This window comes from Euprymna scolopes, chromosome 45 (assembly GCF_053919585.1).
Source record: "Euprymna scolopes isolate OS-2025 chromosome 45, ASM5391958v1, whole genome shotgun sequence".
Lineage (NCBI taxonomy): Eukaryota > Metazoa > Mollusca > Cephalopoda > Sepiida > Sepiolidae > Euprymna > Euprymna scolopes.
In genome coordinates this window covers 37,469,907-37,483,280 of record NC_136526.1, presented here as the reverse complement: position 1 = coordinate 37,483,280, position 13,374 = coordinate 37,469,907, and the positions used below count along the sequence as shown (strand labels likewise).

Here is a 13,374-nt window from a genome sequence, read left to right as displayed (position 1 = left end):
TCCATCTGACGATAGCTCAAACGATAAGAACTAAGGCTGGAGCATTAAATGTTTCGGTTTCGTTTCTAGCTGATGGCACGCAAGCGATATTTTCTTTTTACTTTTGAAATCAGTGACTATATTTTGGGTACAATGTAATAATCAATAGAGAATTTGTTCTATAATAATGAATATGAAATCTGCATAAATTAAAATATAATATTTAAGCGTATTTTTCTCCGATCATTGTATATCCATATTTGCGATTATTTTGAAGTTTCGTCACCCGATATTTATAAAGGTTTTAAAAAATACGCATTCTTCTAGTTTTTTGACGAGACATTCACAATCTAAGGCCAATGAATGTGCGCTAGAGTACCAACTAAACGCTTACCTTTTAAAAGTTGATTTTTAGGAGTATTCCGGATTGTTTTTATTGGTTGCTATGTTTGAAAACAAAACAAACGCGAAAACGCGCATGCACATTTTATTTTTGCGCGAAACTTGAAGATAATCATAAATATGGATATAAAATAATTGGAGAAAGCGAAATTTGAAATAAGGCCAAACTGTTTAAAAAAAAAAATATGCTAAATTGGCCTAAAAATCGAATGGTTCTAAAATGGGTGATCGATTTACTAGGACGTTGCATTAGAAACTGAGCACCCCTACAAATATTTAAATATTAACATTAAAAAAAAATTTTTTTTTTTTTTTGGAGAATCTGGTAAACTAATATCCATTCGCTAATAATCCGCTTAAAAAATTGAAAAAAGACGAAAATAATTTTTTTTTTTTAATTTTAAAAATCGTGGGTGGGGGGTGCAAGCTTATTCAGATCCGCCTTTTTTTTGTTGTTGTTAATCTATCACGTTTCGTACAGATAAAATCCCAATTACATTTTAATCATGTATTTTGTTTTTGATTGTATTATTGCAAACCCTATGCACACACACACAAAATAGATTCTACTTTTTATAGTCGATTACAATGTATGAAAATGTATGAAAAAGTATTGAGGGGCATATTTACCATTAATTTGTGATTTTGTTTGCTAGCCTGTTTATAAATTACCATCGCTCTGCGAATGTTGATTTGAGATTGTATTGAAGTTTTTGGTGATACGGACGGCACGCGTATTCTGCTTCCTAGACTGTTTACGACCGCTTTGTCATCGGTTGTCGAACAGATTTACAATTGAATTTACGATGCGTTAAGATAGACTCGACAGTTCGATTTTTTTTTTTTTAATATGCCGTTTTTTGCAAAACCAATATTACGCACTTAATTGTCATGTCGAAAATAGTAATATATCCAAAAATTTACGAAAATTCATCGAGTAGAAAGTTATTTATAATTAAAAGTAATTTTTACTCAAAATTGGGTAAAATTGCATTTTTCTGAGACGTTATACAATAGACAGTAAGAGCCAACACACAGGGGACATAACTCGGAACGAATATTTTAGATTACATGTTAATGGTTGCAACATTTGTTTTATTAAAACACAAGAGCGGTTCTCGATGAATATTCGTAATTTTTGGATATATTACTATTTTCGGCATGACAATTAAGTACGTAATATTGTTTTTGCTTAAAACGACATATTAAAAAAAAAATCGATCTATCTTAAGCACCGAATCTACTGTTGAAACGTGTTTTTGTTTTCATTTTTACTGCCTTCGGCGGTTAATAAACTGTCAATTGTGAGAAAATGCTTTTCTTCTTTTTTATTTTACATAAAAAAAAACAAAAAAAACATATGTACCTAACGATCCTGTGTACGTTATAATTAATTATTAGTAATTCTTAATTTATTTATTTAAACCTATGCCACTAAACACAACACCAGCCTTGACTTACATCTTTTATAGCTAAATGGGGCTTCCCCCTCACCCCGTGATATTATTACCAAGAAAATGAAAAAAAAAAAAAAAACAACGTCTTGCTTCGAATTAAACATTTTTAGATATCAAAAGTCTCAGCTTATAAAAAAAAATAATAAATAATATCTATCTATCTATCTATCTATCTATCTATTATATTATAAAACTCAAATCGTCTTGCTGGGGCGTTGAAACCGTGTACCCGGTCTACAATTTCCGGTTTGAAAAATTATGCACATGCGTAATTAAATAAATACAAAGCCATGAAGCTTTTTTTTAATTGACAATTTTTTCGCGCTTAAAACATGCAAATAAAAACTAAATTAAACCCCTTCTGGGGGGGGGTTGTTTCATCGAAATTTTACAAATTTCATTTGTATTTTTCATTGCAAGTTGGAATCGTTTTCAAACAAAAACAAAACAGATGTTTACGATATAATGTCGTTTATATATTCTGTAATTGACAGTTTAAAGACGACAAAATTACTCAAACCAGCTTGCCCAGTCAATATAAATAAGTTTTCTTCATAATATTCAATATAAAAGTTTTTATTTTGAATTTTAAACAATATAATCAGATTTTTTTTTAAAACAAATATTGTTCATGGATGCTTTGATTATACGGGGAAAGACATTACCGTTTTAGCTTCTTACATTTTTAAAAGGGTTATTATACTGATTGCATTTTCATTGCAAGTTGGAATCGTTTTCAAACAACAACAGCAAAAAAAAAAAAAAAAAAACAAATACGTTTTTTCTAATGTAAAAAAAAAAAACAAGACAAAATTAAAAAAATACTTGATCGATTTACATATGTAAAAAAAATATTTGGTATTTTTTACGACCTAACACCAGCGTAGTTTAACTCCTAAAAAGCAATCAAAATCTACTGGGGGGGGGGGGGTAATACGTTTCAACGGCCTTTAAAGATAATATAAAATAAGGAATTAAAAAAAAATAATAACAAAAATTGAACATTTTAGCGTGGGGATCACTTTCCTATATAGATTTTAACATAAAATGATAACCCTCTTCTTGGCCACGTATCGGTAAACGAGACATGTAATCGTTAGCATTTTTTCAAGTTTGGTGGGTTTGGGGGGCAAATGAGGGAAGGGTTGGGAATGATAAGTTTCAAACATTTTAAAAATACGTTGACACTTCAAAACGTGGAGGAGGGGATATTTTTTTTAAAAAGATTTGCTTTGAAAAGGCTTCACTGATATTTTTAAGGCTGTTAACACACACATACACAAACACACAAACACACGCGCGTGCGCACACACACGCACAAACACACCCACAGACACGCACGCGCACACACACACGCACACATACACACGCACGCACACGAATACACGCACACACGCGCACACACGCGCACACACGCACTCACACATACACATGCGCGCGCATACGCACACACGCGCACACACGCACACACGCGCACACACGCACGCACACACGCGCGCCCACAAACACGCACACACACACGCGCACACATACACGCACACACACGCACGCGCAAACACACGCACGCACGCACACACCACACTAAATAAAAAAAGTTTTAAACTGTTCTTAAAAATTGAAAATGAACGAAAAAACTAAATAATTAAATGAAAAAGACAGGCATTTTTTTTTTTGTTTTGAATAAAAATTAAAATGATTCTATATAAAACTAAATAAAAAAAGTTTTAAACTGTTCTTAAAAATTGAAAATGAAAGAAAAAACTAAATAATTAAATGAAAAAGACAAGCAATTTTTTTTTTAATTGATTAAAGAATCTTACTCGAAACTTTCGTCGAACTTGTTTAATAAATATAATATTTCACTCTGCAATTTGCGTCGCATACTTTTCTAGAGAATTCATTGTCCAACCCAAATATCAGCGTTTTTTTTTTTTGTTTTTGTTTTGTTTGTTTTAAATGAAAGTGTTTTTTTTTCGCATGAACTAATAAAAAAAAACATAGGAAATAAGGAGTTAAAGTGGCCAAAACGTGGGTGCTTACTGTACGCTAATGTCTTAGTAAAATACATCTATCTTTCTCAGATCAGTGACGACATATCCAACAGCGCCGGCAAAAATTATAGCCGTTGACATGATAAATGCTTTCATTTAAGGTCGCACTTCTTAGTTTGCCAAGCCATTCGGCGGAAATGACGCCAGACAAACTTTAAGAAATTTCTCTGATATGACATTCTGTAGAACATTAAATGTTCTATTTTGAACATTTTCCAAACAATCTGGAATAATCCAAAAGAATTCCACGCAGAAACCTATATAAGGACGCTGCACTAGCAGCCGCGTTAATTGTTAAATTCTTAAGATGCTGACTTGCTGTTAAGAACTCCGGTAATGTTTCCAGGATGAACATCCAGCCAAAAGAACCCCCATAAAGCCAAACACCGCATCATTTGAAGAAACTGGGATTTCAGTAGATATAAAGATTTTGAGGTATTTGTGTGACGTATGTTGCATAGTTCTTATTAGAATAGGACTGATGTTATATATTTGTTGTTGTTCATTTTAGTAAGAGAGAGAGAGTGTCTTAGAGTGTTCATGTTGTGTGCAGATATATCGTGTATATATAAAGAGAGAGACAAGGTACATGTTAATACAAGAGAGCCGAGAACACGTAATACACAATGAGAGGAAGATATTTAGATATATAGATAGATAGATCGAGAGATAGTGCGTTTGACATTTATACGTTTCACAGTTCTGTGAATGGGAGTGTTTCTATAACATTGACACATATATTTCTTTACCTATTTTTGAGATGTTGATTTTCAAAAAGTTCTTATAATATAAATTGACAATACCTTTTCTGTTGAATAAAATAACACAAAGATGCAGATACAAAAAGATGAAGTTGTTTGTTTATTCCATTTCGACCGGTCAACGGCTTTGCATCAAGGAATTCAAGTCTTTACATGATTCTTTCTTCTTCTAATCTCCGCTTCCAAGGTTCCATGTCAGCTCTGTCTCTGACTCCTTTCTTCTCCTTGTCCCCTCTGACTGACTGACTGACAGACCCTGACTGACTTCTAAAGCTCTGTATATTGAGACTCATGACGTCATTGCATGATCAACACATGCATATCAGACTCGTGTCTTGACACGCCTCACATTTTCAAGCAGGCATCGCTATTCACATGTTTTTTACAAAACCGATTTGTCTAACCTACTTTACAAATATGTTTAATATTTTCTATTGTTCTGATCTAACATTAACAGAAACAAAATTCATCATTACATTCCTTTTTTCAATAAACAGATATCTAACTATTTTATGTGAACTAAAACAATGGTAATTCTACATTCTATTTTCAATAACATTCTGTATTTCAATAACATTATGTATTCTGTATTTATTTTAACTTATGATCGGAATTCTCAATTTCAAATCTAGCTTCGCAAGTTCGAATCCTCGACTATCCTATCTATTATTTACTCACTTACAAGAACAGGCGACTGTTCTTTAAAACTTATACAGCTTAATCAAGACATTAAAAAAATGAAAATATCGAAAAAAGTTTAAATTGCACGCATCTGTTATGGAATGAAGTTCTCCGAAAACAAATTTCACTTAATTTCATCAAGTAGTTTTTTTTTGTTTTGTTTTTTTTTTACAGCGAAAAAAATAATTTGTTATGATACCGAGCAAAAGGTTTTAGGAAGAAAAACTAGTATTAAAGATGGGGAGGGAGTGTCGGCGCTTTAACTGGAATCATCTCCCCGTGATGTCTTAAATAAATTCCATAATGGCTGACTTCAACACGTTCATAAAAAACGTGTTTTTCCGCTGTAAAAAAAAATACTACTTGATCAAATTAAGTGAATTTTTTTTTTCGGAGATCTTCAGTCCAAAAGAGATATGTACAATATAACCTTTTTTTCGATAATTTCATTTTTAATGCCTTGATTAAACTGTATAAGTACCAAAAAAAAAACATATTTATTGCACATACACTAGGGATGGTCAAATTTTTGTGTAAAAATGAACATTTTATGCACTATCAGACACGTCATCATTTTGTGTCTACCATATAAATGTACATACTTTTTACAGAAGCCGCTGGACGTTTTACTTGAATCGTGGGAGCAGCATTTTTTTTTTCTGTTGTTTATGCTAATTTTATTAATTAGAGACTTCCGTACATTTATTTTAATATATATAATAATAACTATTTTTATTTATTTAAACTCATCAGCTTTATAAAATGTTGCAATTGATTAAATTGTACAAGTACCGATTTTTGTATATTTTTTCGCTGACCAAAGAATTACATTTTAATATTCGTTTTATTATATTTACACGCACATAAAACATTTACTTTAAAGTTAGTTGTTATTACCTCACTTTTATCACCAACTTTATATAACTTATAATCGTTTTCATAGCTAGTAGCAGAAGTAATAAGAAAGTGCATTTATTTGTGAATATTATTTGTATGTTTTGTTTAATGTTAATTTTTTTTTTAATTTTAACTCTGAGTTTTATTAGTTTTTTTTTGTTTGTTTCTTTGTTTTTTTTATTTGTTATTCGTTCATATCGCTGGACAGACACGTAACAACTCCATCTTGTTGTCTTGCTGAACGAAACGCATCCAAGTGTTGTTATTGACTGCCGAGAACCGGTGTGTCAACATAATCATGCCGTATGACGTACAAAGTTAAGCAACGTCGAGCCTGACCAGTACCAAATGGGTGACCATTTGAGAAAGCGAGGCACTGAATGTCCCGCGAGGTAATATACCAGGTTGGGAAATTGGCGCGGTTTATCCTTCTCTCGGGGATAGATGGGCATCTCTTAAGCCGGGGTAGGCAACCCATCTAGTGATGGCGTCACGATAAAAAAAAATACCCTTGATAGTCTTGGTAAAACATCAAGTATTCAGCTATGGACAAGATTTGAATTACATTACAAATTCGTGTAGTGAGTTCAATCTCGGCTGCGACCGCACGTTACATTACGTTACATTGTTATCTATATATATATAAGCGAAAATGTATGTATGTATGTATGTATGTATGTGTATTCGCTTTTTCTGTGTGTCTACAAAAGGCTTTTTTCAGAGATGCGGCCACTCGCTTCACAACATTTTAAAACTTTTTATATCACATATAACTCGTAATATCTCACAGTTAACAACGAAGCTCGCCTGTCTATTTAATTTGCTCGACTTCGGGAAGATAAATATTCAACATTTGTCGCTCGCCCCATGTGGGTTAGTCTTTTTCCTATAACATCTTGGAGGGGAGGGGAGCGTTCAGCAGTAAATGAAATCCCGCAGTCAAACTTGACCTCATTAACTCATTAAAACGGGCACCTGCCAAATCCAAGTAATTAAATAAATTCAAACGTGTTTCCGTTAGCATCTCGCGGTGGGGCAATGGTTAACGTCGCACTTTTTTTTCACATTTTAATTTATAACTTTGCCTCAACGGTCCAGGTTCGATCCTCATACTTACTTTTTTTAACCCCCCCTCACCCCATCCCGGAGTTTCCACACACACCTCCAAACACCCAGGCAACGCCGGGTACCCCTCGCTAGTTGATAATAAATTTATTCTAACAATTATAATTAAACTGTTTATTCTTTATTTGTCCTTCTGATAAGTGCCGAAAACAGAGAGTCTATCTATATAAGAGCCAGGTACGTCCAAGGATGGAGTACTGTTGCCACATCTGGGCAGGAGCTGCTAGAAAGGACTTATCCTGCCTTGATAGAGTTCAAACTAGACTTCGTAGCCTCGTAGGGGATGACCTTTTCTCTTCCCTGCAACCTCTATCTCGCAGAAGAGATGTTGCGAGTTTGTCTCTGCTTGATCGTTATTTTCATGGCAAATGCTCGGCTGAGCTCGAATCTATGCCCCCCCCCAGACTTTCACAAGAAACACCCGTCTAGCAGAAAATACTATCACTAATTTCCCCCACTCTTTGTCTGTGCCTAAACCTAAACGTAGATTCCATGAACAAAGCTTCTTTCTTAGAACTGCACGCCTTGTGGAATTATCTTCCGTTTTCCTGCTTTCCAGCTGACTACAATATGGCTGTCTTCAAGTCTAACGTAAACAAGTTCTTGATGAGCCGTTCCATGTAAGTTAACAAATTTACCAAATTTCCATTACTAACGATTAATATATCATCCAATGTCTGCTTTACACTCTTTAACCCTTATCCTCGAGTGGCCTCTTAGCCTTGATAAGTGGTGATGCCTATGTAAAAAAAAAAAAAAAAAAAACATCGCTTGGACAAGAGAGAGAAATTGAAACAGCTTCATACTAATATTACGTCATTTGTCTTTCTACTGTTATTTCACCATAAACAAAGAGCATTGCTACTATTTGAGAACAAATTTACAGAGATACTATGTATGGAGTAGTGCAGCAAGATTTTTGTTCACATTACATTTGAACTTTTTTACATGGCAGTGCAGTCAGGGAAACAGGGACCCGGGAGGAAATTCCAAAGTCTAGCAATTTGAGAGAAGAAACTATTAATTACATCCATTTCAGAATTTTCTTTTCTTAAATTTTCTTAATTTTTTTTTATCCTAAATTGACTCTTTCCTTTTATTTAAAAGAAAATATTCATTAAAAAAAAATAATAAAATAAAATAAAATAAAATAAAATAAAAAAATAAAAAATAAAAAAATAAAAAAAAAATAAAATAAATAAATAAATAAATAAATAAATAAATAATAATAATAATAATAATAATAATAATAATAATAATAATAATAATAATAATAATAATAATAAAAAATAAATAAATAAATAAATAAATAAAACGATTGTCTCCAGTCGAACTCTTCAAAAAATAAAAACAAAAAACAACTAGAACGCGAAAGTACCGAAAACACAGAGTCTGTCTCAGAAGTGCACATTTGGGACTTCGTTTTCTATTTTTCTAAAAACAAGAAAGTAAATGTCGGGGACATGTATAAATAAATAAACAGAACCCGAAAAAGTAATCGTCAACTTACATCTGCTGATATTTTCTTGCTTGCTTCGTTTCCCACGGGCAAAATAAGAAACACAAACATCAGCAGATGAACACAGATCGCCATTTTGAAATTAAAAAAAAAATGATGTCGTCTGGCAGGAATGATGACGGCTCAATTTGCTGGTCCCTTGTCGTTTTTGAACTGGATTGCTTTTTCTTTTTTGGGTTTTGGCGGGTTTTTTTTTGTTTTTTTTGTTATTTTGGGGGTTTTTTTTTTTGCAAAATATTTTTTATTATTATTTTTTTTTTTTAAATATATTTCTCCAGCTGTATTTCTTCTTCCAAATCTTCAAGTTTTTAAAATGGTTCCGAATGTTGTGTTCTTTAAGATTCAGATGGACGAGCTATCTGAAAAATAAAAGGAAATATTTTATTCTACATAATATGATTGCACATTGAATTTAGGCACCGCCAAAAATGGCCGAAAAATCAAGTTGTTGTTGTCTTTTAAAACGAAATTACATTTATTAAAATCCATTATTTCTGAGTAACTTTTTTTTTCCAGAAAGATAAAACCCTGAATTTTATCACATAGAAAACAGAATAATTTAAAACTTTTTCTACTATTTTTAATTAAATTTTAAATGTTAAATTTTCCCCAAAAGTTAACAATTGAAATATTTAGTCTTGCACAAAAAATGTACAAAAATATTTTTAAAAAAAGGTTTTTGAAATAATTAATTTATTTATTTGTTGTCTAACTTAGATTTAGGATGATTTTCTATGAGAATATGCAAAAATATAATATAAGTACCTGGATTTCAAATAATTCCACTTATTCATATAGGCAACCAGTTACTTCGCGTCGATCTAGAGTCTAGATCGACAATGTTTACGTTTGTAGTTGATAAAAAGCAAACTATGGAAGACCAAACAGGCCAAAAAAAACTTATTTTTCAGTGACGAAAATTTCAATGTATTATTAACGCTGAGGCTGGCCAGTACGAGATGGGTGACCATTTGTATGAGTTTGGTTTTTAATGTGTATGTGTGTGGGGGCCAGGCTCCCCAAAATGAGGGGGGGGGGGAATTTAAAGCAGAATAAAAAAAATTATTTCAGCGCGTTTTGGTCCACCGTAGTCGAAAGGCCTCAAACGTTTTCAAACGGGATCGAAAAAATGATGCTATTTTTAACACAAAGGGCACAATATTTATCGAATTTTTTTTTGTATCGATTCTTCGAAGCATGCCCTGTTTAATAATGGTCGTGCATTATTCGGCTCGCTAAAAAAAATTGTTAATTTATTTATCAAAGATTTTAAAATGGCTTTTTTCGTATAAATATTAAATTTTTTTTTTTTTTTTTGCTTAACTTAAATTAATTATTTTACTTAACATATTCACCGAATTTCACACTTCAAAACTCAAAAGTGGGATAATTAAACACAATCGAAGTTCTGATATTCAGACGTCAAAATAAGGTATGCAAACAATTTTTTTTTAATCTATAATTCTGTCCCTTACAACAACACAATATGTTGTGTTCAGTTTCAGATGATTATTTTAAGCATATTTGTACCCCCTCAAAACAAGGGGGTGTAAGCAAATATATATATATATATATATATATATATATATATAAATAAATATCGTTTATGAAAAATAAGTACACTGTTATAAAGTTCATTCTTCTCTTAATAATCGCTGAAAATTTCGTATTGATCGGATAATTATCTGATTTTTAGTAGATTTTTAAAAAGACGGTCCGTCAAAAAGTACTTACCTGCCCCCCCCCCCAGTTTTGGCGGTGCCAAATATATATTATATCACTAGACTATCCGTGGACCGTTGGGTCACAAGCACAACCACTATTTTGCTGTTCGAAAATTTATGAAATTGTAGTCCCACACCTGGTTTCAGATAGCGTTATGTCTTCGAAAAATGCCAAGAACAGTGTTAACAATGAATAAAATGTGGTTAAATTGGCGAATGAAAAAGATGAAGAGTTTGTGTTACTATACAAAGATTCGAAAAAAAGTGGTTAAAAATCAAATATATACAAAATAAATGTTACCAAAGGCAAGATAAGTTACTCTTCTACCTATCTGGAAAAGTTTTTAGTGGTTTTACTCACTTTAAAACGTGTAATCGGTCCGAAAATCATACAGTGTTTGTCGATATATTTTAAAAATAAAAATGGCGGCGTGTTCGCTGTTAAACACGGTAAGTTTTGGAAAATGAGTTCAAACGAACAACTTATACAGAATACTGTTAGAAACCCACTGTAAACCAAGTCGAATGTAAACAAATTCCTGATGAACCGCCCCCTTAAGTAGACACTTTAAATATCCATACTAACGTACTGTACTTACAATAACCCTTATCCCTGAGTGGCTTCCGGGCCTTGATAAATGGTGACCAACTTGTTTAAAAAAAAAAAAACTCGGCCGATGAAGTTCAGAATTTTGGAGCTGTTGTGCAAGGATATAGATTTTTAACATGTCCGTTTACTATTGCCCACAGAAGTAAGACGATTGCCGAAAGGAAAGGTGCTATCTCGTGTAAATGAGCTTCGGAAAGAACTTTTCATTTTTCGATAATGAAAAACTTGATAGATTTTTTAAATACATAAAAAAATGAATTGTGGATGTTCAAAAAAAATTAATTAAGTGAAATATTTGTACATCAATAGGCAAGAGAGAAATGAAAATATGCTTACGGTGACATAAATTAGTTACTTTTAAAAAGAAAATTGCAATATGGAAGAACAGAGTAGAATAGAAGTGGACGATTTGGGTATATATATCTATGTTTTTTTACACGGTGGTCACCACTTATCAAGGCCCGGAAGCCACTCGGGGATAAGGGTTATTGCAAGTACAGTACGTTAGTGTGGTGATTTAATGAAGTGTTTACTTAAGAGGGCGGTTCATTATGAATTTGTTGACGTTGGACTTGAAGACATCCAGGTTGTAGTCAGGTGGGAAGCAGGCAGACGGAACAGAGTTCCACAGGCGTGCAGTTCTAAGAAAGAAGCTTTGTTCATGGAATCTACGTTTTGATTTAGGCACAGATAAAGAGTGGGGGAAATTTTTCACAGTGGATTCAGCTAGACGGGTGTTCTTGAAAGATTGGCGAAGGGGGACCAGAGATTGGAGTTCAGACGAGCACCTGCCATGGAAATAACGATATGTTTCTGTTAGTTCGTAAAACCTGCGTTACCGAGATAATTCCCATAATTATTAAGCATTTGACAAGTTTAGAAAATATAATCGAAGAATTTTTCCTTCAATCAGCATTGAAGAATTTGATTGGATTTGCAATCCTTTTCTAGATTTATCGATTATCAATCTATATATATATATATAGTTTTAAAAAAAGTAATAGGCGGAAGTTTCTCGAGAGCTCTTTCGGCTATCATCTCGTCAGGAGGAAATCGATAGCAACCTAAATAATATTGTAACGAAAATAAAGAGTTCTATAGGGGAACTTATTAAATGTGCCAAACGTATGGGGACACTAATTAAATTTATTTACGTTTAAAGATTAAAATATTGGCACAACGAGCCAGCATTTGGTTGACAACCTGTGCTGTGCCGATAGATATAAAATAGATTGGTTCGAGGTGCTACATAGAGCGGACTCCAAAAACCATTTAAAGATTTTGGAGGTCGTCTCTATCGCGGTGCGTCAACCTTCTTTGTGCCGGCAAAAAGAAACATCAAACGCATTGTTTCTCTTTGGGGAACTTTGAATTTTTTCTCCCGCTTTTTTTTTCTCCCTCGTTGTGCCAATATTTTAATCGTTTTTAAACGTAAATAAATTTAATTAGTGTCACCGTACGTCTGGCACATTTAATAAGTTCCCCTATAGAACTCTTTATTTTCGACACAATATTATTTAGGTTGCTATCGATTTTCTCCTGACGAGATGATAGCCGAAAGAGCTCTTGACAAACTTCCGCCTATTACTTTTTTTTAAAACTATATACAAATTCTGTACCTCTAAACATTTATATATATATATATATATATATATATATATATATATATATATATATATATATATATATATATATATATATAACTACTTCATTTACTCACATAAAATTAATATACGAAAGTATAGATTTATGCGTAAACTTTAAGTATTTACTTCAATAGTGCTCAATGCGTAGGTAGAGCTAGTTAGTAATTTATAAAAGATATATTTTATAAATTACTATATATATATATATATATATATATATATATATATATATATATATATATATATATATATGAGTAGGTAGTAGTTTGCTTGAAGCGTTGTTGGTAAAGAAATATATAGAATATTTTTTAAAAGCCAAAGACAATGCGGGGAAAGACCGGAATTATGAAAGTACAGAAAGAAAAACAAACAAATGTAGACGGGTATGCTTGAGTAGAGGAGTGTCTAGCCTTTATTCCTCTATCTTTCCTCACCTCAATGTATAATTATTTATAACCAAGTTGCTGGTATGTCCGGTGTATGTAAAGTCCGTGGGTGGTAGGGAACTTTGATTAATTTCGA

The 13,374-nt window shown here is 32.5% G+C and overlaps 1 protein-coding gene across 1 annotated transcript in view; it reads right to left on the bottom strand.

Annotated features, from left to right (window-relative positions):
• Positions 1 to 13,374, bottom strand: part of LOC145269453 (stromelysin-2-like) — a 222,416-nt gene that overhangs the window by 184,410 nt on the left and 24,632 nt on the right. Inside the window, exon 2 of the mRNA XM_080125129.1 lies at positions 8,864 to 9,231. Coding sequence (XP_079981255.1) covers positions 8,864 to 8,947 — 84 coding nt within the window. The 5' untranslated portion in view covers positions 8,948 to 9,231. The remainder of the gene's footprint in view (positions 1 to 8,863; positions 9,232 to 13,374) is intronic.